Below are 24,287 nucleotides of genomic sequence, written 5' to 3' on the forward strand. Positions count from 1 at the left end.
ACGGTTTTACTCAATCTCTGAAGAGACATTACACCACCTACGGATGAACACGCCATTCATGATCCATGAGACATCGATGGTTGAGTTCATCTGCTCTGGCGTTTAGAGAACCTGCCAGATGTTGCACCCTCAGGAAAATGTCCTGATGTTCCAGTCATGTCCAAAGGTGGAGGGCCAGAGGTGCAGGGCCTCATGTTGCAGATTCCACGACCCCACCCGCTCTGCTTGTCGCAGTACCACATATGCAAGATTAGTGCATGGAGAAAGGGGGAGTTATAGTAAATGTATTGTGACAGTTGATGCAAGAAGAATGTGTCATACAGTGGAGTGGTGTCTCGTATAGTACAAGGCTGTGGAGTGTATTACACTGTAGTGGCATAGCGTACAGTAGAGTAAAGTGTTATAGAGAGGAGTGACGCCTCATACAGTTGGGTGGTCAGGGGCACAGCTTGGTCAGGTAACATTGAGGGGGTAACCTTTATTTTTCCCAACATCAAGCTATGCATCTTGTGAAAATACATTATATGAGAAGTAGGGCATGAGGGGGCTTAGGAAGGAGTGCCTTGGTAGTAATTAAAACATAATATTTTCAAACTAACCAGCATTTTGTAAGAACTTCAAAACAGAGACATGATTGAGTGTGCATGTGTTTTTGTCTGTGTGTATGTAAAAATCCCAGGTGAAACCCAACAGACACCTTACTCTGCCAAATCAATTGAAAGCACTTGTACCCAACCATTTACTACAGAATGTACCCATTTACAACAGAATGGATATTTTAAGGGGGTGTAACACCCCAAACCCTCCCCTGAATCTTCCACCCCCTGGGAGTGGTATGGCCTGTTGTAGAGTGTGTGAAACTGTCAAAGAGTGGTGTGCAGTGTAATGACACAGAGAGGAGTACAGTGTTGTACAGTTGAGTGAGGTAGAGTAGAAAAGGGTGAGGTACAGTGTGCTACAGTGGAGTGGTATTTAGTGTTGTCAAAAGCAGTGCCATAGAGTGTGTTGAGTGAAGCGGTATAGAGTGGAGGGGCATAGAGAGGAATGGTGTAGAGTTGAATAGCATAGAGTGAAGTGGCATCCAGTGAAATAACATACAGTTGATTGACATACAGTGGAATGGTGTGGACTGGAGTGGCATAGAGTGGATTAGCATATACTGGAGTGTCATTGACTGTAATGGCATACTATGAAGTGGGTTAGAGTGAAATTACAAACAGAGGAGTGGGGCACAGCAGAGTAGCCTACAATGGAATGCCATAAAGTGGAATAGTGGATAGGGGAGTGGCATAGACTGGAGTGGCACATAGTGGAATAGCATACATTTGACTGCTGAACAGTGCACCACCGAAGAGTGGAAAAGCATACAGTGGAGTAGGGTACAGTCAAGTGGCTTACCCGGTGGTGAATAAATTGGAGTGACATACAGTAGAGTAGGGAAGAGTGAACTAGCATAGCGCAAAGTGGAGTTGCATACAGTGGAATAGCGTAGCGTAGATTAGATTGCTGTATAGTAGATTAGCATACACTAGATTGGCATACAGTGGAATAGCATGAATCAGAGTGGAGTGGCATAGAGTGGAGGGTGGTAGAGTTGAGCGGCATAAGGGGAGAAGCATACAATGAAGTGAATAGAAGAGTTGCTTAGAGTGGGGTGACATACAGTGTAATAATGTACAATACACTACCATACACTGAAATAGCATACAGTGGAGTAGTGTACAGTGGAGGGGCACACAGTGGAGTGGCGTACACTAGAGTGGCATAGATTGAAATAGCATATAGTGCAGTGGCATACAGTTCAGTGGTGTAGAGTGGAGGGGCATAGACTAGAATGCAGTACAGTGCAGTAATGCACAGTGGAATACAGTTGAGTGGAGTGGGGTAGAGTGGAGTGGCATACAGTTGAAAAGAGTGTGTCATATATAGATTCTGGTTTGAGGAGGCTCACAATCCCTGTGGGAGTCACATGGAGGAGCAGAGACTGTTGAAAGTCTCCGGTTGAAGCCTGAAGAGGTTTTAATGTTGCCCTCTCCCAGACCTGCTCAGCCTCATTTTGGATTTCTGGTTTGGGTGGTCAGCCCCCCGCCCCCGACACGAGACATTGAAGCAGGCAACAGTGTCTGCAGCTTGGCCCTGCTGTATGGAGGCCTTTTGATACACTTGCTTTTAGCAAACTTCTTTTTTGCTCCCAGAAAAAAGAGGTAGGTGATTGAGAGAATGGTCAAGACTGCTTGAAAGTAGTTACATAGGCTCAGTTTATCCCTTTTCCCCATCCACAATTTCTTTCTTCAGGATGTCCCTGGGCTTAACATCAAGCAAGAAATAGAAGTAAAATAGAAGGAATAATGCAAGGGAAAGGTTCCATGAAAGATGTGGGTTGGTGGAGTACATGAGCTGTGGGAAAAACTGCTCTTGGTAAGGAAATATTTTGGGTCAGTTGATTGGCAGAGCGTGCTGGTCAGAAATATGTGCAGATGGATTTGGGGCTCAGATCATTGGAAGGAGTGAACAGCTGTGAAGCAGCACCAGTCCAATTATCTTTAGTAGTTTGTTGTAATACTCACCCAACACATCACAGAACAATGCATGGCCAATAATACCCTCCTTATATGACCCTCTTAACTAGAGTTCACAGCTATGCAATCTAAATGGATGCTCATCACATGGTTTTCCAGTCACATCCAGCCTTTGTCAGCTCAGTCCGCCATTCCCTGCATCTCAGTCATGCTGTGCACTGCGCACAGCTATGACCTGCTTTTCACCTGCTTTGTGATAGAAGTCATGTATCTTCTTCGTGTACATTGTAGTGAATGCATTCGTTCACATGCACTGAATGTCCTGCAGGAGAGGAATGGTGGAAGAGGTAACAGGTTAGCTTTCTGGGCTAGGTACCACATTGAGCTGTCAGATGCTGAACCTACCAAAGAGACCCCCTTATATCTGTCAGCTTGACAATCTCGCGTGGAGAGCAATGCAGAGTATCAAATGACATACAGGCAGGGCGAGGCATGAGACAGTGATCAAGAATCCCGGTGGTAAGGGAAGTTAATGAAACAATATGGATGAGAAAAAGTAGTTTAAATTAGACCGAAAATGGAGACAAGTTATGGGGCATGAAAAGTGGGGACAAACAGGATGCAGGTAAGAGACATTGGATAATGATTGCGAACTTCGGAGCAAGTGTGTGCAGAATGTAGTTTGTCATAACCCTTAGTGAACATATCATTAATTTTACATTTGACTAATCACAAACATCTTTTGGTATGAACCAATGAGGGCATGATGTAGGCCCATCGATAAATAACAAGGACATCCCTATACTCCGTTGCTTCCTCTCCAGCCACCTTTATCTCCAGGGCCTGTCTTTGTTGAATACACAAAGACTCCTGTATGACTAGACACCTGGAGATTGTACATGGCATGTGGCATGCAAGCACCAACTGACACAGTGCCTTCTCAGAGGAGAGTAATGTGTGTCATTACCACATATTACTCTTAACACAAAAGATGGTTTAAGGTAAAAACTGTAAAAAAAAAAAAGCACCTTCATCAACTGACTGTGCTGGCTCACTGCCAAGAATTGGATATGCAAGCTGGTGCTCCATTCCATCCCGGGGAAGAGTATGCATGTGAACAAATGTCCTTAAACACTGCTGTGGTGTTCCAAAATGTGGATCTGAGTCCTAGCTATTACGAAAATGCATGAAGACCACGCTTAAGCTCTCCTGACCCACCATGCTGCCAATTTGCCTGCATGGAAGTCCCCAACCAGACCAAAAGGTGAGGAGATTTGTACATAGTGCCTACACGCCTCTTTTCTTCTCAATAGAGGATACAGGAGGCTAGCACAAAGAGCCACCATCTACATGTGCAAGTGAGCTGAGTGGCGATTCCTTAGCAAACACACTTCCTCTCTACCTTTTATCATTTTGTTCCCTTTCCCTTGAGCCCTGACATTTTGTAGAGAGACCATCACCAGAGTAGCCTGGGTTCTAGCCAGATGAAGACGACACTGCGAAAGACTTAAACGGTCCTGGTTTGAGCCCTTATGTTTGTGGATACACAAATCCTATATTTCCATTGGTCCAGTTGAGACCTCCTCCTTCACAACAAGGTTGCTGATCCCTAGCTGCAGAACTGCAGATCCTGAGTCAATAGGACTGCTTAATAAGTGCATCTCTTCCTGAAATATTCCAGTGTTTGCAATGATTAGTGATCATGAACAATATTATTGTGGAAAGCTGAATGGAGTGATTTACCGCTGTCTTTTCACAATATTACCGTATTGTAGTTCATACAATTTGCATATTTTCTTTTACAATTTTACCTTTCAGTTTACTATACATATTTATTCGGTGGCATACAGAGTGTTAGGGTCCAAATACAAGCTTGGAAGATGCCCCTCAGGGAGCAGGACTAACAGTGTCACCTCCTCACTTACCATTCACTTGACAAGCAGAAACGTTCTACAGAACTGTTCTTTATCCAGGTACATGTCTATTAAACAAAGTGTTCAAGTGATGAAACAAATCAAATCAGGTTCACATACAACTGATGTCCAGCTAATGTTTTTCGTAAGATTCGGCCCTTTTATTAGTTCCTCATTTTGTGAACCAGTTCATTCTACTGTTTCCGCTATTCCTGGCAATTATCATGATATCTCTTTGCTGCCATTCTGCCCTAAGATTGCAAAGAAGGTTTTTGATATGCCACTATCGGAAATTATTTAAAAACAATATCTATTTAACCCCAACCAAGCTGGGGTTGGAGAGCATTATGGGACAGAAGTTGCTTAGTTGGCTATAAATAATGAGCTATGAATGGGTTCAGACCAGGAAGGGACTGCAGCTCTCACATTGCTTGATCCGTCCGTCACATTTTCTACAGTCAGGAACTCCATCTTGGGTAGCAGCTGTAGGTGTGATGGGATGTGCCCTTGATTGTGTCCATTCATTTCTCACAGATAGTTATGCCTCACATTGCATCCATTCACAAAACCTCTAGTGAGTGGAGTATCACAAATCATTCACTAGTTGTTGGAAGCTTTGGAGTGCTATTTCCAAAGAACTTTCTTTTCTTCCTCATTATAAAAGGGCACCTCTTTCTGTTTTCAATCACTGAAAGCTTTGAGGAAATTTCTGCCATATCTCCCCGAGAATCTGGATAGTGCAATTATTCAAACCTTTATATAGGTCTTCATAGATTATGGTAATGCTCTCCATTTAGGGTTACCCTCCGACGTAGCACAAAGACTCCAGCTTGTGCACATTTGCGTAGCCCATTTTTTATTTGAGCTTCCAAAGTTTGCTCATATTTCTAACCATTTTCAATACCTGCATTGCCTTTTGATAAAGAAAAGTACATTTCCAAAGCTTCTGCATTCAATTTAAAGTACTTCATAGACAAGGACCAGGATTTGCCAGGCTGCATTATTCTTGGTACTCTCCTGTTAGAACTTTATGATCGTCATCTGCTTGCCTCCTTCAAATACCCAAAATTGAAAAGAGTTGTCAATGAGGCAAGAAGCATTTAAGTGGAAGTCACGCCAGCTAACCTTGAGAACGGTAACAAGCCTACTAAGGTTCAGGAAACTGTTCAAAATGTGGCCATTTACACAAAAGCATTGTAAAAGTTTCCTCCAATTTAAGTACCAGGGAACCCATGGCTAATCGCAGACTACGTAAAATGGGAAAATTAACCTGTGCTGTGCCTTTTTGATGCAAAAATGTCCTGCAAATAAAGCCTTGTGAGCCTCATTGGTCTCGTTCCTGTATAGGGAAATGGAACCTCTGTGACTTCCATATCTTTATATTGTACATCAGGGATACTTTATCACATATGTATTACTCCTCTTGAAGACATTTGTGCTTCACTCTTTTTTCTATGTTTTTCTCAGTAGAAACCCATTCCCGTCAGGCTTCTGTCTTTGTATAAAGTCCTCGGAACTATTCTGGTCCTCGTTTTGGTTCGAGTCTTTTCTCTTGTGGGTTTTTCTGTGCCTTAAATTTGGAACCATCAAAGAAAACCCCTTATATCTGTCAGCTCGCCAATCTAGCTTGCTGCTAACCTTGCTGCTCTAGACCCTTCCTTACCTTGTTAATTAACCCACTGTCAACCAACAGGGAAGTGAGCTAAACAGTTGAAAGCTTACTGAGGGAGGTGCACACAATACCCGTTAATAATGGTCTGTCCAGTCAACACTTACATTTATAAAGCAAAAACATATTACACTGCTACTTGATACCATTGAAATAAAACATATGAAATGCAAGCCTAGTCACTAACAGCATATAATCCCACTCATGTCTACAAGAGCAATACTACTCCGGGAAATCTAGACAAGTTAAGGCACACTTGTGATGCAGTGAGCGGTTTCTCAGTGGGCATGGAGGTGATTCTCTCTCACATCCCTCTGCTGGTCCTTTAAAATATGTCACAGGCAATGTTTAATCCCCAGTCCTTGTTCACACAGCACCACATTATGTTCAACTTGTGCAGCAATTTGAGTGATAAGCGAATGCTATATGAAGCATCTGTCATGCCCTGCCACTCAGCCCCACCTCCGCCTTAAGTCATTTTGGCGAGTGCAGATGGTCGCAGGTGTGCCGGTTAGTTGATGTGTAACACTAGTTCATTGTAAGAACAAAATAGATTCTACAATAATGACTCTAGTATCCCCAGGACACACATTAAGCATTGTCATATGTGACAGACACACTTGTAATCAAGGCACCAAGCACAGTTCAGTGCCTTAATGCAGCTGCGGGATGTGGGAAGTGTTGCCCAGCACAGCACCCATCAGTAATTAGATGGGACTTACAACCAGTGATGGGCAAATCATAGTCCCTAGGCCTCTTGCTGTTTCCACCAGCAGCCTCACAATTACCTTCTAGGCCAACGGGGGGCCGAGGATCATCTTAATGCCAAGTGATGGCGACCTAGGATGCCAATTCGTAGACATGGATCCAGGGCTGACCCTGGGGTCCTGCAGCTCTACTTCTCCCAAACACTCTGCAGTGCAATCACTGCTGGTAGACTTTTTCAGCCTACTTCCTTCAGGTAGTTCCTCCATCGGGGCTACAGCTGGACTCTGCTTTGGGCAGACCCCTATGGCAGGGACACCTCCAATGACCCCCTCTTAGCCTGCAGGCTGACTCCTCATTCATGGCAGGCCATCAGTTTTGTCAGTAGCAGATCTCAGATGTAATCACCTCACTTAGCTAAAAAGCTGGTTGTAAGGGACACAAGCCCTGGTCTTCGGGGATTCCTGCATGACTGTGAAGTAATGCTTCTACTTGTCAGCAAGAAGTCCTGGAACAATGACTTTTCACATCAAGGTCATTAGACTTTCCCCCCATCTACAGGCACAGGTACAAGCCCTGCCATATCAGCCTGTTCCACTTACACACTGCCACCACTGCCAGTCTGAAATGATAACATTTATTAAGGAGGGCACTCTGGGTGCCCACTAAAGAGGGCATGCTTGGTGCGCTCCTTCAAACCACAGACACCCACTATGGGTTGTAATGTCACTAACTAGAAGGGGTCCTCAGTGTATGCACTTAAATGATGTGTGCACTGAGGCAGAAAAAAGGTCAGCAGGGTAGGTATGCATGCTCGCAAATCATGCAAGGGACCTTCCTGTTACAACAGGACTTCTTGATCTATATGCATGTTCCCATGTGTCAACAGCAATTCCTGCTCTCCATCATGCATCTTCCGTGTTTTCTCTTTTTTCCATGAAATTCCCAATGTATGTGCTTTACTCTGTTGATCTCATGTCCTACTCAATCTAGACGTGTCTTAATTGTCCCTTCTTTACCGTTGTAAGTCCAGATCTCCTTTTCATTTTACAGCAATCGCGTTTTTTGCAGACTGAAATTTTACATCTGTCCTCTGGAAATGGTGTTCCCTTAGTTTTCCTGTTTGTCAAACATCTTTTGAATTGTCTGCATTGTGCTTGGTCTCTGTATTTTAGCTTAGCAGACGCTATCTTGTACAATATAAATGAGAGTTTGTTTTGCCTGCCCTCTTACATTTCTTGCCACCATGGCGCATGCATTTTTGTTTCCCTCTATTAAATGCAATTCTACAGGTGTCAGAATAAAAAGATAAATTAATTAATTTCCCATTTTTGTTGTAGTGTCACATTTTCCTCCTAGCTCCTTTCCGACGATTCAACATTTTTCCTAGCAAGGAAGAAAATCTATTGCAATGCACTTGTGCCACCAAAATGCTGTGCGTTTTGCATTCTGTTTAAGAAAACCCTGCACTTCCTAAGCATGAAGGGAAAGGAAGAGGAGTTGGCTTAGTACACTCATATTTCCTGGGATTTAATATAGCGAAGCAGCAACTAAATCAGCTGCCAGCAGGTTATTCGAAAAGACGCACAGAATTACCCGTTTAACCAACAAAAAATAAAGTGAATAACTCTAAGAAACCTGCGTGAAAACATCTCTGCAAATAATGTATTCCTTTAATTGGGAGCAATCATAAGGATTTGGAATTGTGGCTAGCAAAAAACAGCTCTGAACTGGAAGCTTTGACGAAGGAGTGCCTCCGTTCAGGTGTATGTGTTCCAATCTTTTTGCTTTTAGAGTCACAAGTCGGTCACACCCAAATACAAGCTTCTGTCTTTTAACTTTCCAGACGTGCTTTCTGTTCCAGCCAGTCCCATCCCCCAGTCTGGAAGTCTTGGCTGTCTCCAGCCGGTTTCTGCATACCGTCTCTTGTCATGATAATGACGCTTTTCTTATGCGTGATTAGCACCTCTCTTGCAGCCTGTCCTAAACAGCTACTTTGGGTGTGTGCTCAGTTGCAAGGAAAGAATCAGGTTTCTCAAGCAACATTTTTTTGTTGAAGCACGTTTTTGTGCTGGTACTTTAAAATTATATTCCTGTTTTATGTAGTTTAAAAAAATCATGTGTATCTGGAGAAAATCACGTAACTTCCTTTATCTGCTAACATTGATGACCTTATTCCTGTGGAAACTGGCCTTTACAAACTTGTATTATAAGTAGCGTGCAGAAGTTACTTTTACTCTAAAACTGAATTTTAACACAGCTAGGGTGAATGGTTGACCCTGTGGACTTTTAATTGTAGAGGAGCACAAAATTGCATAATTACCCACCCTAAAATGCCAATGTTTTGGAAATTGCGCTTCAAGGCAATATCGTACATAACTTTTTTACCCTGACAGTGAGAGCAGATTTTGTTTTGAATTAGAGATGCTGGCAAAACAGGTGTGTCTTCAGTGGTTTTTGAGGGCTAGTAAGTTGGGTCTGTTTCCAGTACTCTTTACAGGCCTGCTACAGGTGCCTAGAATGGGGCGCTGCAGGTACAACCCCACAAGAATTTGGCAAAGCGGCGCATTAGTAGCAGCATCTGACTTCGATCAGATGTAGATTTTAGATTATGCATCAGCATAAGGACGCTTTCACATTTAAGTGCAATAAATGCTGATAATATCTCATCCTTTGGGCAGAAAGTTGTTCCATGCATTCATGAAGCACCATGTTATGTTATAATAGAGAGATGTACTATGCACAGGAGTTAGCTGCTGGTCCCGGTGTGCCTATACACATTCTATGTGTATTCCACAGCTCAGCTGCAATGAAGGTTGGGGGTAGTGCATCACCTTAGAAACTGTCAGAGCAGCAGCATAAATAAATACCAGCATTTTTAAAGTGCACAGCTTCCACCGGAAAGGTGTTCTGGCGCTGGGGGTCGTCGGGAAGATTAAGCAAGCTATTGCCCAGAGTCACATGGTGCTGAGCTAACCTGCTGCTGGGGATCGAACTGTGAACCCTTTGGTCCAGAGTGAGGCACCCTAGCCACTGCGCCACACTTCTTCCTTTACATACACAGCCGATCACCTAAAAGAGTAGGAAAAGCTGCTCTACACCGGTCAGGCTCTCAGAGAGAGGTCCTGTCGGTTAGGTGGAAAAAACAGGGGCAGGCCATGAGGCTCAAACCCTAGCAGATGGAGGAGGCTGCACACATTGTGTGTTGCAGAGTGATTGATGGCCTGTAGTGGACACTTGGATGGCAGAGGCTGCACACATTGGGTGCTGCAGAGTAAGAGATGGAAAGTGGCATGCGCATGGATGGCATAGACTGCACAAATTGTGTACAGCACAGTGAGTTATGGAATGCAGTGGGCGCATGGACAAAGGATGCTTCAAATATTGTGTGCCGAAGAGTGTTTAATCGAAAGTGGTCTGCACATGGATAGGGAGAGGATACACATATTTTGTGCTTCACAGTAAATGATGGGAGATAGTGTGCACATGGATAATGCGGCTGCACATATTGTGCGTTGAACAGTAAATGATGGAAGGCAGTGTGCACATGGATGGCGGTGGCCACTCACGCAGTCTGGTACTCCGTGATGGAATTTAGTGTGTACATGGCAGAGGCTTCACACACTGTGTGCTGCGCAGTGACTGATGGAATGTAGTGTGTGTGTAGATGAACAAGGCTGCTGACATCCTTTACTGTAGACTGCGTGATGGAAAACAGTGGGCACAGGCATGGAGGAGATTGCACATATAAATTCCTGCAGTTCCACAGATAAAATGCTCTGTGCACATCGAATCTGGAGGCTGCTCACATTGTGTGCTGCACAGTAATTGATGGGAAGCGGTAGGCACATGTATGGAGGGAGCTGCATTTATCATATGATGCACAGTGAGAGATGGAATGCTCTGTGCGCATGGATAGAGGAGGCTGCTCACATTGTGTGCTAAACAGTAAGTTTAGGACAGATTTACGCATTTTATATAATGCAGTGCAGCAACCAGGCAAACTGTATTGACTGTCAATGCAAGAGTCAGTGGCTAAAGTGGGTGTTTGAAATGTAAAAAAAAATAGGATTCTATTAATGGTGCATGTCTATGCTTTTCAAAGAAAATATCCACCCAAAAAATAAAAGTGAAACATCAGTAGATTCATTTGTTTCTAAAAAAAGGAAAAAAGGTTATATACATTTAAAAAGGCCATTGTATTCATGTATTATGTTTTCTAATTGGTATGCTTCTTCAAAATCACTATCCTCTTTGTTGCTAGATGTAATCCAATTGCTGAAGTGTGTTTAATATGCTAAGTGTGTTTAAGGCTGCAGTACCACCTCCAGTCTACAGGGGCAGAGCGAGCAAAAAAATAAACACACTTGGTGAAACACAGGTCCCCACAAGGCAGTTTTTTAAAAAGTTGTAAAAATTGGCACAGATGCTTCTGAAGTCATTTCCAATCATTTAGAAGACTTTACCTTGTGGGGACTTGGGTTCAGGTCCCCACAGTGCAATCAAGTCCCCACAGCGTGAGTGTGTTATCATACTCAAGTCCCCACAAGGATAGTAACACAAACCCACACTCACACACACACACACACACACACACACACACACACAGTGACTGGTACACTCACTGACCAGAAGTAGTCTGGAAAACAAAGGGCAGAGAGACACTGGCACGAACACCTGTGAGAACTCTTCTGTAATTATTATGCTAAGATATAAAAAAAGAAGCATAGTTTGCCACCATCTCATTGGCCTAGAAAATAAGCATTGGCAATGCCGACAGGTTTCACCCTTTGAACCTACTGCCTTTGTCAATGGCTTTTGGCGATGCTGTATAGCATTGGCAAGATGATGCGCAGCATGACCAAACATTTTGTATAGAAAAAGCAAAAATGAAGGTTCCATGATTATGTTTATGACAAATACAGTGGCGCCGCTACAACGTGGTGTGTGGGTGCCATATTTTTTCTGAGATGGATTGGTAAATAAAAAAAATTAAGAAGTAGTAGCTCAAAAGTGCTCTTTTGAGGTTGAAGTGCCGGCAGTAATTTGCTGCCTTGTGGTCTCCAAATAAAAAGTAAATTAAAAAAAGACGATAAGAATGAGGGGCAACGAAGAAGTTGGTGAGGGCAGGTAATGGGGAGTGGACGGGAGAGGGGAAAAGTGGAACACAAAGTTGAGCAACACAGGGCGGGGAGATGCACAGGAGGGAGATAGTAACATGGAGCCCGGGAAGAGGGGAGTTTGGCATCGGAGAAGTACACTACAGAAAGCTCACAACATGAGGAAGACAGCGTGCATGGGAGGGGTGTGTATTTGAGGGGAGATTCAAATGAGGGAGCGAGCTGTAAAAAACAGGCCCTCTCTTGGAGTGCTTAAACATAAACGACAAGCATTGGCCGCGCGGCAGTAAAAGTAACGTCACGCGGCCGTGAAAGCGAAAGTCACCGCGATCAATGTGAAAGCAAAAGTGATCGCGATGACACGCTAAAGCACGCGAGAGATGCGTGCGCAACTCTACTCTATGCCCCTCCAGTCTACGAGCACTACTACTCCACTACCCTATTCTACACCACTCCACTGTACGCCATTCTATGCCACTCCACTCTGTGCCACTCTATGCCACTCCACGACACTCTATTCCACTCTCTGCATATCCACTCTGCCTCTGAAACTTTACTTTACTCTTCACCACTCTACGTCACTCCACTCTATGCTACGCCAATCCACTCCACACTACAGCACCTCACTTTATTCTATGTTATGCCAGTCTGTTCTTAGTCACTTCATTGTACGCCACTTCACACTAAACCACTCCAATCAATGGTACTCTATGACAGTCCACTCCACGACAATATACTCCACTGTATGCCCCTCCCCTCATTGTCACTCTTCTCCACTATATGCCACTCTATTTAACTCTATTCAACTTCATCTATTCCACTTTACCCCACTCCACTGTACATACACACTACTACACTCTGCTCCACTCTGCACCACTCTATGCTACTCTAATTTACGCCACTCTATTCCACGCCACTCCACTCCATAGCATTCTACTCCAGTCTATGCCTCTCCACTCTACGCCCCTCTTTTCTATGCCCCTCCAATTCACTCTACACCACTTTACTCCACTCAACTCCACTCCACTTTACTTCACTCTACTCTACTCCACTCCACTCAACACCACTCAACTCCACTCCACGCCCCGCCCAACCACCACTCCACTGCAAGCCCCGCCACTTCACTCTACGCACCCCACCTCACTCCACGCCACTGTTTTCTATGCCACTAACCTTTAGCTAAGCTGAACAGCAGCCACATTGGTGCACAAGAAGGCTAAAAAACATTGGCAAAGCCAATAGCTCTTGCATAGGCGCGTCTATTGGTTTTGCCAATGCTTGTTTTACACAGTATAGGCATCTCATCTTGTATTTTTAGGTCTCGCCTAGAGTTGCAGTGCATGCGCTGCTCGGTCGGCGAGACCTAAAGTAAGAGAGGATATTTCAGAAGGGGACTTGAAGCCCCGCCAATCCTTTTCATTGGGTCGCGTCAGCGTTTATGCTAAACGCTGGCTTCCCATTGAAAAGGATGCTTTTGGGCCACTGCCCTTTCTCCCTTTTGGACGGCCCATCCGGACTGGGTCGTCTGCTTCACGGCTGTCGTGAAGCAATTCCTTATCTTTATAGGGGGCCATCTGTTTCTATTTAGGATGGCCTTAGCATTTAAATGAGCTTTCACTTTTGTTTGCGAGCTTCACGTGCCCAGGGTTGTTTTGCCCCATGCAGGGCAGTCGCTGGCTCCGAGGGTCCATCGCGTCTCGGCGGGCAGTCTATTATTGTTTATTTGCTAGTTTCTCACACTCAGGGGTGAGAGATGGATTGCAGCTGGGTTAGATACTCCCATCCCCACACACGCGCCCACACACACACACACACATCCTCCTCCCCAAGGGGCAAAGCAATAAAGTAACTCCATGTCAGCAAGGGCGGTATGCTCCAGATCCGGACTTTTCTTTTAGTGGATCCATTGGTCCACCCAAAGTCAGCGGGACTGTTAGACCTGACATCGTTGGCGCGAATCTCCCTTCCTCTTTTCGCTTCTTATCTTTTATGTTGGCTGGATTTAGATGCTCTGAGCGCTGTGCCACTGCTAATCAGTGCCACAGCGCAAATGCTCCCTGTGTAAAGATGACTGTATGAATTGGGATAACCATAATTGGCTTGTTTGGTTTACCTGTCAGTCCCTAGTATAAGTGCACTGTGTGTGCCCAGGGCTGGTAGACCAAATACTGCTGGTGGGCCTGCAGAGCTGATTTGCACTACCAACCAAAGCAGCTTTTAAAGTATGTTTTAGACCTGCCATTTCAGAGTCTACAGGCAGTGCAGAACTGCCTTTATTACTGTGAGGTGCACCCACTTCCCAGTCCCTGCACCTTCCCTTTGCACCATGTAAGACACCCCTATGGCAGGGTGCATTGTCTGTGACAGGAAGAACATGCCTAGGTCTGTGTAGCATGTTCTAATAGCGAGTTACCCTCCATTTCACTGTATACTATTGTGAGGCTATCCGTTCTCATAGGCCAGAATGGGCAGGCTGAGTATTACATTCCATAATCCTAATAATCCTACCTGCCCCCAGGAACCTGATAGGAAATTCGAATTTGATATGTTTAAGCTCAGGACATTGAGATACATCTTTTAGTAAGGATCATTTGTATATCCGGTGTTCAAAAATGCCACTTCTAGAACCAAGGTATTTTCTTGCCTAAGCTTTCCTTTAGGCTTTGCTAGTATGTGTATTGGCCGTCTGGTTTTGGAGCAGCAGGGTCAGTTGGGTCAGACCTGGCTGGAGAGAGAGATTGGCATTCAGAGCATGTGGAGGGGTCACTCTTTGATCTGAGCAGGGCCGTGCCTGGCAAGGTGAATGATGGCTCCAGCCCCCACTGGGCGTCTGATAGCAGACCCCCTGATTCTCAAAGGGCAGGATGTCGCCTCGTAAACCAAGTGCTCCCCGACCCCACCGAACTGGTTCTGGCTGGATTCAGTGATTTGTGACTTTAGAGAACAAAGACTTTTTAGGTATAAAACGCTGCGCTGAAACCTCTTTCAAGTGTGTTCATTCTGGATGTCGAGACAAAACTCTGTCCGAGTGAACAGAGAAAAGGACTTTGAAACTTTCACCAAGCTTGCTGAAGAAACTACCCGAGGGCCTGAATTGAGAGCGCCTCCTGCTGAAGTCTCAGGGACATTAGACTTCACCCCGTCAGCCATCTGAATTCCTGTGCGAGGGATTCTACTTGCAGGTGAGGCCTCCGTCGAGTAATCCGGAGCCTCTAGTTCTACTGTGAGGAACTCGGACTGGTAACCCTTGTTAACTCTGTGTGGGCCGCCGCAGCTAAGAGAGAGCTGCTGCCGCTGAGAGCCCGCGTTAATTTGAACCTTCAGAACCTTCGCTGAATCTGTGTGGGACGCCGCAGTTAAGAGAGAGCTGTAGGCGCTGAGTGCCAGCCGTTGTGCCAGCCTGGTCGAGATCATCCTTCGTCCTGTGAGCCGCCGCAGTTAAGAGAGAGCTGTAGCCACTGAGTGCCCGCCGTTGTGCCACCCTGGTCGAGATCATTCTTTGTCCTGTGGGCCACCGCAGCTAAGAGAGAGCTGCTGCCGCTGAGTGCCCGCACCTTTGCCGACTTTTCATCATCGTGATTTGTCCTGTGGGCCACCGCAGTTAAGAGAGAGCTGCTGCCGCTGAGTGCCCGCACCTTTGCCAAGTTTGCATCATCGTGAGTCGTCCTGTGGGCCGCCGCAGCTAAGAGCCCGCCTGTCCCCGAGTGCCCGAATCATTATGAGTGCACGCTGAAGACCACTGCAGCCAAGAGTTGTGGTCGTTGGGAGTCCGCCTGTCACAGTCTCCGCTTCTTCGAGAAGCTGCGTGCTGTGTCCCCTTCCAACGGCAGGTATCTGGTGTGCAACGGGTCACGTAGACCCAGGCCTTGAACTCAGTCAGTGCCACGTTCTGGTGAATACGTTATTGCATTTTTAAGTCCATACTGATTTACGTGCATTGTGGCTTGTTAAAACGCTTTGAGAGTCTTGTGTTAAACCTTAGATAAAGATACTATTTTTCTATACCTGCTTGAGTTGTGTCCTTTTGTGGTGTCGTTACTGCCTTATTGTGCATGGTCATAAATGCTTCACACACTGCCTCTGAGTTAGGCCTAACTGCTCGTGCTACGTTACCACAGGGTTGAGCAGGGGTTATCAAAGGGGGTAGCCCACTTGCCCTGACTTAGGAAGAAGGGTCCCTATTTGGACATTGGCGCCAGCCATTGCCAACTAGAGACCCCCATTTCTAACAAGGACCATAACTCCCAGAATCCACAGTAATGGAAATCAAACATATATCACTTAGCACTGCATCCTGGTGACACGTGGTCATGTGATACTTAGCAGCAGGTGGCGGTAATGTTTTAACCACTCGGGCTGTCAATACCACCTATTGGGAAGAGCATACGTCGTCTTTTGTGGCCATGTATTTTCTGGTAGTGAACTGTGTTTAACACAGAGAGCGTCTCGTATAAAACTTCTGCTGTTGCTAGGTGCTACGAACAACAGGCGTTACTATGGCCCAGAGTGATGGTGCTCAAGATACCGACCCGGAAGGACGAGGGCTGTCAGTTGGCTCCGCCGGGATCCTGAAGTGTGCCCTGCGGTGACCGCAGATGTCAGCAACGAGCGCCGAACCGCCATGCCCTCATGCTGGGCAGGTACAAGCAGCTAGAGAGGCTCGGGACTGGCTCCTTCCTAGGCCTGGCCCAGGGCCACTCCCTTCCCACAGGAGGCATAAAGGCCGGGCGGGGCACACGGGGCTCCAAGGGGGAAGAGTGCGGGTGTCTAAGCGCTGCCATGTGGACTCTCACCATGTGCTGTGCGGGGCTCCTGCTGCTCCAGGCTGCCGCCCAGGAGGCCTCGTCTGACATGTAAGTCTGCCCTTCCGCCTCCCCACTGCCCCACCTCCCCACTGCTCTCAGTACTGTAGCGGTCTGTGCCCGTGTAGGGGAGCTCCGTCAGTGCACATCAGCCCTGTGCTCACCACTGCACACAGCACCGTCATTGCACATCTACCCTGACCACCAGCATCATGAGCTCAACCCCGGAACACGGCTCCGTCAGTTCACCTCAGCCCTGCCCTGTGCTCACACCTGCACACAGCTCTGTCAGTGCACCTCAGCCCTGACCACCAGCATCAAGCCTTCACCACTGCACACATCTCGGTCAGTGCACCTCAGCCCTGACCAAAGCTCACCACTGCACACAGCTCCACTGATGCACCTCAGCCCTAACCTGTGCTCACCACTGCTCACAGCTCCGCTGAGGCACCTCAGCCCTGACCAAAGCTCACCACTGCACACAGCTCCGTCAGAGCACCTCAGCCCTGACCAGTGCTCAACACTGCACACAGCTCCGCTGATGCACCTCGGCACTGACCTGTGCTCTCCACTGCACACAGCTCCGCTGATGCACCTTGGCACTGACCTGTGCTCACCACTGCGCAAAGCTCTGCTGATGCACCTCAGCCCCGACCAGCGCTCACTATTGCACACAGCTCTGCTGTTGCATCTCAGCCCTGACCTGTGCTCACCACTGCAAACAGCTCCATCCGTGCACCTCAGCCCTAACCAGTGTTCACCACTGCACACAGCTCCATCAGTTCACCTCAGCCCTGACCAGTGCTCACCACTGCACACAGCTGCGTCAGTGCACATCTACCCTGATCACCAGCATCATGTGCTCACCATTACACACAGCTCCGTCAGTGCTCCTCAGCCCTGACCAGTGCTCACCACTGCACACAGCTCTGTCACTGCACCTCAGCCCTGACCAGTGCTCACCACTGCACACAGCTCCATCAGTGCACATCTACCCTGACCACCATTATCATGTGTGCACCACTGCACACAGCTCCGTCAGTTCACCTCAGCCCTGCCCTGTGCTCACAACTGCACACAGCTCTGTCAGTGCACCTCGGGGCCTGACCACCAGCATCAAGCGCTCACCAATGTACATAGCTTTGTCAGTGCACTTCAGCTCTGACCCGTGCTCACCACTACACACAGCTCCGTCAGTGCACCTTAGCTCTGACCAGTACACACCACAGCACACAGCTCCGTCAGTGCACCTCAGCCCTGACCGAAGCTCACCACTGCACACAGCTCCGCTGATGCACCTCAGCACTAACCTGTGCTCACCACTGCTCACAGCTCCGCTGATGCACCTCAACCCTGACCAAAGTTCATCACTGCACACAGGTCCGTTAGTGCACCTCAGCCCTGACTTGTGCTCACCACTGCACACAGCTTCGTTGATGCACCTCAGCCTTGACCGAAGCTCACCACTGCACACAGCTCTGTCAGTGCACCTCAGCCCTGACCAGTGCTCAACACTGCACACAGCTCTGCTGATGCACCTCAGCACTGACCTGTGCTCACCAGTGCACACAGCTCCGCTGATGCACCTCAGCACTGACCTGTTCTCAACACTGCACACAGTGCTGCTGATGCACCTCAGCCCTGACCAGTGCTCACTACTGCACACAGCTCTGCTGATGCACCTCAGCCCTGACCTGTGCTCACCACTGCACACAGCTCCGTCCGTACACCCAGCCCTGACCAGTGTTCACCACTGCACACAGCTCCGTCAGGACACCTCAACCCTGACCTGTGCTCACCAATGCACACAGCTCTTTCAGTGCACCTCACCCTTGACCTGTGCTCACCACTGCACACAGCTCCGCTTATGCACTTCATCCCTGACGTGTGCTCGTCACCACTGCACACAGCTCCGTTGATGCACCTCAGCCCGGACCAGTGCTCACCACTGCTCACAGCTACGTTGATGCACCTCAGCCCTTATTCCAAAATGAGTGGGTATTAACATTTTTAATGCATTAGATTAATGTGGTAAAAAAAATCACATTAATAAAAGCCAGTACCATTTACAATACAAAACTCACACTAGTACAAATGCAATGCAATAGATTTCGCAATTACAACAAAGTGAGCTATTGCCATTTTGTATTACACCATTTGATTAATGCTTCACGAAGGGAAAAAAAAAAACAATGACATCATTGAGAGACCGATGGCATTGTAAATGCTTGTTCCTTCTCTTGTCATCTTGTTTTTGCAGCACCAAGAGGTTTCAGCGTGTATGCACTTACAAATATTAAATACAAATAGTTCTACTCCTGATTCTAAGATATTGTGGGAGCGTTAGGGTGGAGTTTGGCTGTGTTGTTTTGTAGATATTGTAGTTCAATTGGATTTTTACCTTTATGATTATTGAGTTCCACTATAAAACTACTTGAGATGCATAAATGATACCAAAGTGCTGCAGCTCATGTTGCATTGTCCACTGGGACAGATTGACGTCCAGTTTGTGGCACCATCTTTCACATTTGAATTGTAATCACTGATTCACATTCACCTATTGAGGTGAAAACTCATGACAGACTCCTTGTTTTTCTCTTGCAGTTGATGCTCTCCTGTGCTACTACTGTCCCCTTCAAATTCCTGCTGCAGAATGCACAGACATAAAAAACTGCACCGGGAAGCTCCAGTGGTGTCAGACAAAGCTTTATTCAGATGAAGTTGGTAAGATTTTAAGTTTTAAGCAGGATGTGAGGACAGAGCAGCTGGTTAGATATTGCACAGACTGTATGACAATATAATACGCTGCCAAAACCTAATTCAAGAAAGAAAACCACAGTTGCAAAGGAATGATATCATGCAATGGTATTCAAGCTCATGGGTGCTTGAATGGATGTCATGTGGGGAGGGGGGGCTCCAGATGTTCGCCAAGAGGAGCTCTTAGTCTGTCTTGAGCTGTGGCGGCTCTCCCTAGTGTGCGTTGGAGCACAGCAGCCGCCATCTTTATTTTGATGTTCATGTTGTTCTTTTGTGCAGTTTTATTATGCACAAATCCGACGCGAAGGTACTGGAGCGCTTTATATGAGCACCAGTTACGTTACACAAGGATACATAAATGTTTGGCTAGGCACAGGGAGATTATGTAATTTGCCCAGAATTATAGGATATTGAGCCGACGGTGAGACTTGAACCTGGTTCTCTAATTCCAAAGTCGGCAGCTCTGCCTCAAATTAGAAAAACATAATGGAGATGAAAAAAGACACACACACAAACTTGCATTAAAAAGACACACATACATACACACACACAAACACACCCACATGGCAGCACTCTCCTGTTACAATTACCTAAGTGTGCTGAAGTACATGCCTCCGTGGATTAACACAGGCACACTTTGCCCAGTACGGCTACAATCAATGAAATTCCCAGGCTGACTACCTCACATCCCTAAGGTCTGTGAAGTCATCACCCAGACAAATCGATAACCTCCTGGGATGAGTTTCACCCCTCGATGACGTTTTCTTAAAGTTAGCCCCCGGGCGATTTAGGCTGAAGCCCTGCAGCAAGTGGGGCTTCACGTCAGTCAAGGAGTAAAGCCATGCGACAGTCTACCCTTCCCCAACTTGTCACAGGGTGGGGTCAGGGAGCATCAAAGACCCGACCCTACTCTGTGACGACCAAGGTAAGGGTGGATAAAAAAGGTGCTAGCATTCGCGCCAAGAATGCTCAAATTTATCAAGGACACTGAGGAGAGGATTCTTGCGTTTACTGCAAAAACACAGCAGCCAGTGAAAAAAGTTTTAACACTACACAAACTACATTTCCCATGATACTTTGCTCACAACCACCAATCATGGTTCAGCATCCATATAAGGGTAGCCATTGCCATCCTTATAGCCTCTTTCTCTTCTCCGAACAGCCCATCAAATCAAAACTGCAATAATAACCAACATTGCCTGTAGGGCCAACTCCAGCGGCCCTCCCGAGCATGAGAGCTCATCCAGGAACCGGAACACAAAGTGTCACCAGCGACATGAATCACTTTGTTTTCTGATCCAAACCTAGAAATAAAAAAAGAGCAGTAAAAACCATATAACACACATTATACACATGGGTGTGTCAGCATGTGATAACAATCATGTAATGGCTGATATATTGGGCGGGATAATCCTCGCCTCTGTGTCCTCAATTGAATTGAAAATTCTTGGTACGAATGCTAGCAATCTTTTATTCTATTTCAGGGCCGAAGGCTCAGATTATTGATAGTTTAACGCTTATCAAAAATCACAGAAGTAATGTTGCACACAGGTCTAGAAAAGCATAGTTTTTTTTAGAAAACCCTCACCCACCAGGGTTGGCCCTTGGTGGCATGCTTCATCTTTGGGGTTCATCCTGACCTGCTACAGATCGAGGCATGCTACGACCAAGCGAATACGCAGGAGCACTTACAAATAATGTCCATGATAAAGACAGTGTTCATGAGGGGAGTGGGAAGTAAGTGCTAACAGGTTAAGAATACCTGACTAGTAAGACCCTTACATTATTCCTACCTCTAGCCTGTATGGTTAAAATCAGGGAGTTCTGTTTGAAGAAGTAGTCCACAATGAGTTTATCTCTTAAAATGGGTTCCCACCAACAGCTCTAGACAGTAGATCGGAAGGGACAATTCTTGGAGAGACCACTTCTGTCGGTGGAGATATAAATGCAATTCGCTCCCCAGCCCCACCTGCTGGCATCTGACTCTATTATCACCTCTGATTGAGAACCGAAGATGGCGCTGCCGTTCCAGGCATCCACTTGTCCCAACCATCAGCGGAGTTCCTCCCTCACTTCCTCTGCCAAGGAAATCTGATCTGTGTAAAATAGTCCCTTCTGAAGTTGTTACATTTTTAACCTCAGGCTTGGATTGAGGACGCTAACTGACTCACCAGGCGGGCAATCACTTATAAAGAGACCAACTGTCGAGAAAGGACCGACTTCAGTTCCATGTCTCACAATTTTGTTTTGGAAAGCCTCAACTAGGCCGACTGGAAATCGATCAATAAGCCCCAGAAAGTCTGTCATCTGAGAGGGACAGAGGATCGACTTGGTTCCATTGATGATGAAACCCAAATCTTGTAAGAGAGAGACGTCATCTGTCAGTGAATATTGACCAATGAGTGGGACTGAGCCATGATGACAATGTCGTCCAAATAGACTATCATGCGCATTCCCTGCTCTCTGAGATGGGCTACCATTGGCTTCATCACCTTGAAGAAACACCATGGCGCCAAAGAAAGCCCGAAAGGAAGGACCACCTGCCCCTTCACCAGAATTGAAGAAATCTCCAGTGCGAGGAAAAATAGCAATAGTCACGTACGCATCCTTGAGGTCCAACCGAATCATCCAATTCCATCTGCTAAAAGATGGATGCCTTCCATCTTGAAATGGTTGTACACTATGTACTGATTGAAAACTCTCAAATTCAGAAGCAACCAGTGGCACCTTCCCTGTTTCTGAACCAAGAAGACGTTGCTGGAGAAACTACCAGCGCTGTTGTCGCAATATGCCACCGTATGCTTCTGCAGCTGGTCTTCTATTTATGCATCTATAAAAGTGCACTCTTGCATGATAAAATGTAACTGACAAGGCAGAGACATTTGTCATGGGCTCTATTAAAACTCTAGGTGAAACCCCAGAATAGTCTTCAATATCCATGCATCCTGGGTAAGAGCCCTGCATTTGTGAAGGAAAAATCTAGCATGACCCCCACCCAATGGCATAACTGAGTCTGGAGAATCTGTGTGCCACCTCTGAAAGAATCCTGCCAATCTCCTCTCCCTGGACTGTATCAACCTCTGGGGTGGGCTTGATTATAATAACGTCCTGGCGAGCAGCCCCTGCCTCGCCCTGTCGTATTTAAAAGGCCAAAGACACACAGATGATAGACGGAATGCAGAGTAAATCAAACATTCACCCCCCAGTCAAGAGATCTGGGCTAAATCCATCATTCTTTTGCTCACCATGCCACCCCAGTTTGGCCCCAGCCATATGCAAATCAGTCTTAATCCTGTTCCTCATGGGAACAGTCCAGCCTGAACTGCCAAGCCAGTTCCTCCCTGGACCCGAAACAAGCATTCTGGGACAGGTTTTGGGGAATCACCCCTGATCGTATTCTTCCTCCTCAAAAGGGGCCCAATCTTCCATTAATACTGATATCCTTTCATGTAATAAGAAGAAACTACCAGGTGTATCCCCAATGTATCACACAGGGAGGAGCCAGCCCCACATGCACCAGAAAAACAGCAAAAAACGACTTAGCTCCTCAGCTTAGTTGGGATCACAATTATTCCAGCCCCTGTGCAGCCAGGATGTCAAAGACAAACTGTTATCTTGAGCGTGGACGTGCTCAGTTGGGCAGCACAATTTTTCCAGCTTGAGCCGGCGTCAAACTCCACGCTGCAAAGTTTACTGAACAGGGGGAAGGTGAGCTTTAAAAGAACGCGACAGCAAGGAGGGCATAAAAAGAGGGCGGTGCGTAGCCCAAGAACACCCAAGATGTAACCCAATTGGGCTACTCAAGTCTGCATGGCTCTGATAGGATATCGGGCTTGTTATCAAGGAAGGGGCCGACAATAGTCTACATGAGATTACCGCTCAAAGGAGCAAGGTCTTGACAGTAAACAATTGATCCCATAGTTGGGACGACACAAATAAACCCTGCAGAAATGGCTGTGATGCGGTCCGCTCACAGAGTGTAACCGGGCAGAGTCGGGACAGCCTTTCATGTAGCTTTTTATCCCGCTGCGTGAGTGCGCAGGAAAGGAGCTCAACCTAATAACACAATCATAGACAGTATAAAGATTAGAATTTATAATAGAAAATAATGAAGAGCCACTTATATCAGCTGCTAGCAGTAAAGAAAGAGGCTCTTAAGTTGGCGATGGCTACTCTTATATAGACTGCTGGCCCGTGATAGGTGGTTGGGAGAAGAGTATCATGGGAAATGTAGTTTGCGGTAAAACGTTTTTCATTGGCTGCTGTGTTTTTGCAGTAAAGGAAAGAAAAGCAACAATTGTTTTCAACCTTTTCTCACCAAATATTCTCAAGACTCTGGCTGTGCACTGGGATTTGATCCAGTGTCGACCTTTGGCTCTCTGTGCCAGTTTGATGGCTCACCTACCTCAATACCGCACTTAGGGACCTTAGGAGCCTAGCGCGCAACCAAGATGGCCGCGTAGGCTTACGGCTCTCGAGGGCCTCCTCAATCTCCCACGTCTATCCTGACTAAATCCTGGTAAACTTGATGGGCTCTTGCTGATGTACCCGCGCTGAGGTGCCACCCGTTTTCCAAATTCAGATCGGACGCCGGGAACCCGAATGGTCGCCCTCCGAATATTGCGGCCTGCTGTTGCCTAGGTCCCGATCTCGAGTTGGTGGGGTGCCCGGGTACGAAGTGAACAACAGCGGCATGCTGAGCCTGACTCGCCGCGTACCCCGCACTTTCACTTTCGTTTTCGAGGGGATTTTTTGAGATCGGCTGAGGGACCTCGGTGTCTCAGAGGAGAGCGGACGGCGAG

General features: G+C 46.6%; 1 protein-coding gene across 1 annotated transcript in view; it reads left to right on the forward strand.

The window, feature by feature from the left end:
- LOC146830610 (ly6/PLAUR domain-containing protein 2-like) overlaps positions 1–24,287 on the forward strand; it is a 119,016-nt gene that overhangs the window by 62,677 nt on the left and 32,052 nt on the right. Inside the window, exon 2 of the mRNA XM_085604059.1 lies at positions 19,333–19,452. Within this exon, the coding sequence (XP_085460185.1) occupies positions 19,333–19,452 (120 nt within the window). The remainder of the gene's footprint in view (positions 1–19,332; positions 19,453–24,287) is intronic.

The sequence above is a fragment of the Triturus cristatus genome, chromosome 5_1, assembly GCF_964204655.1.
Source record: "Triturus cristatus chromosome 5_1, aTriCri1.1, whole genome shotgun sequence".
Taxonomy (NCBI): Eukaryota; Metazoa; Chordata; class Amphibia; order Caudata; family Salamandridae; genus Triturus; species Triturus cristatus.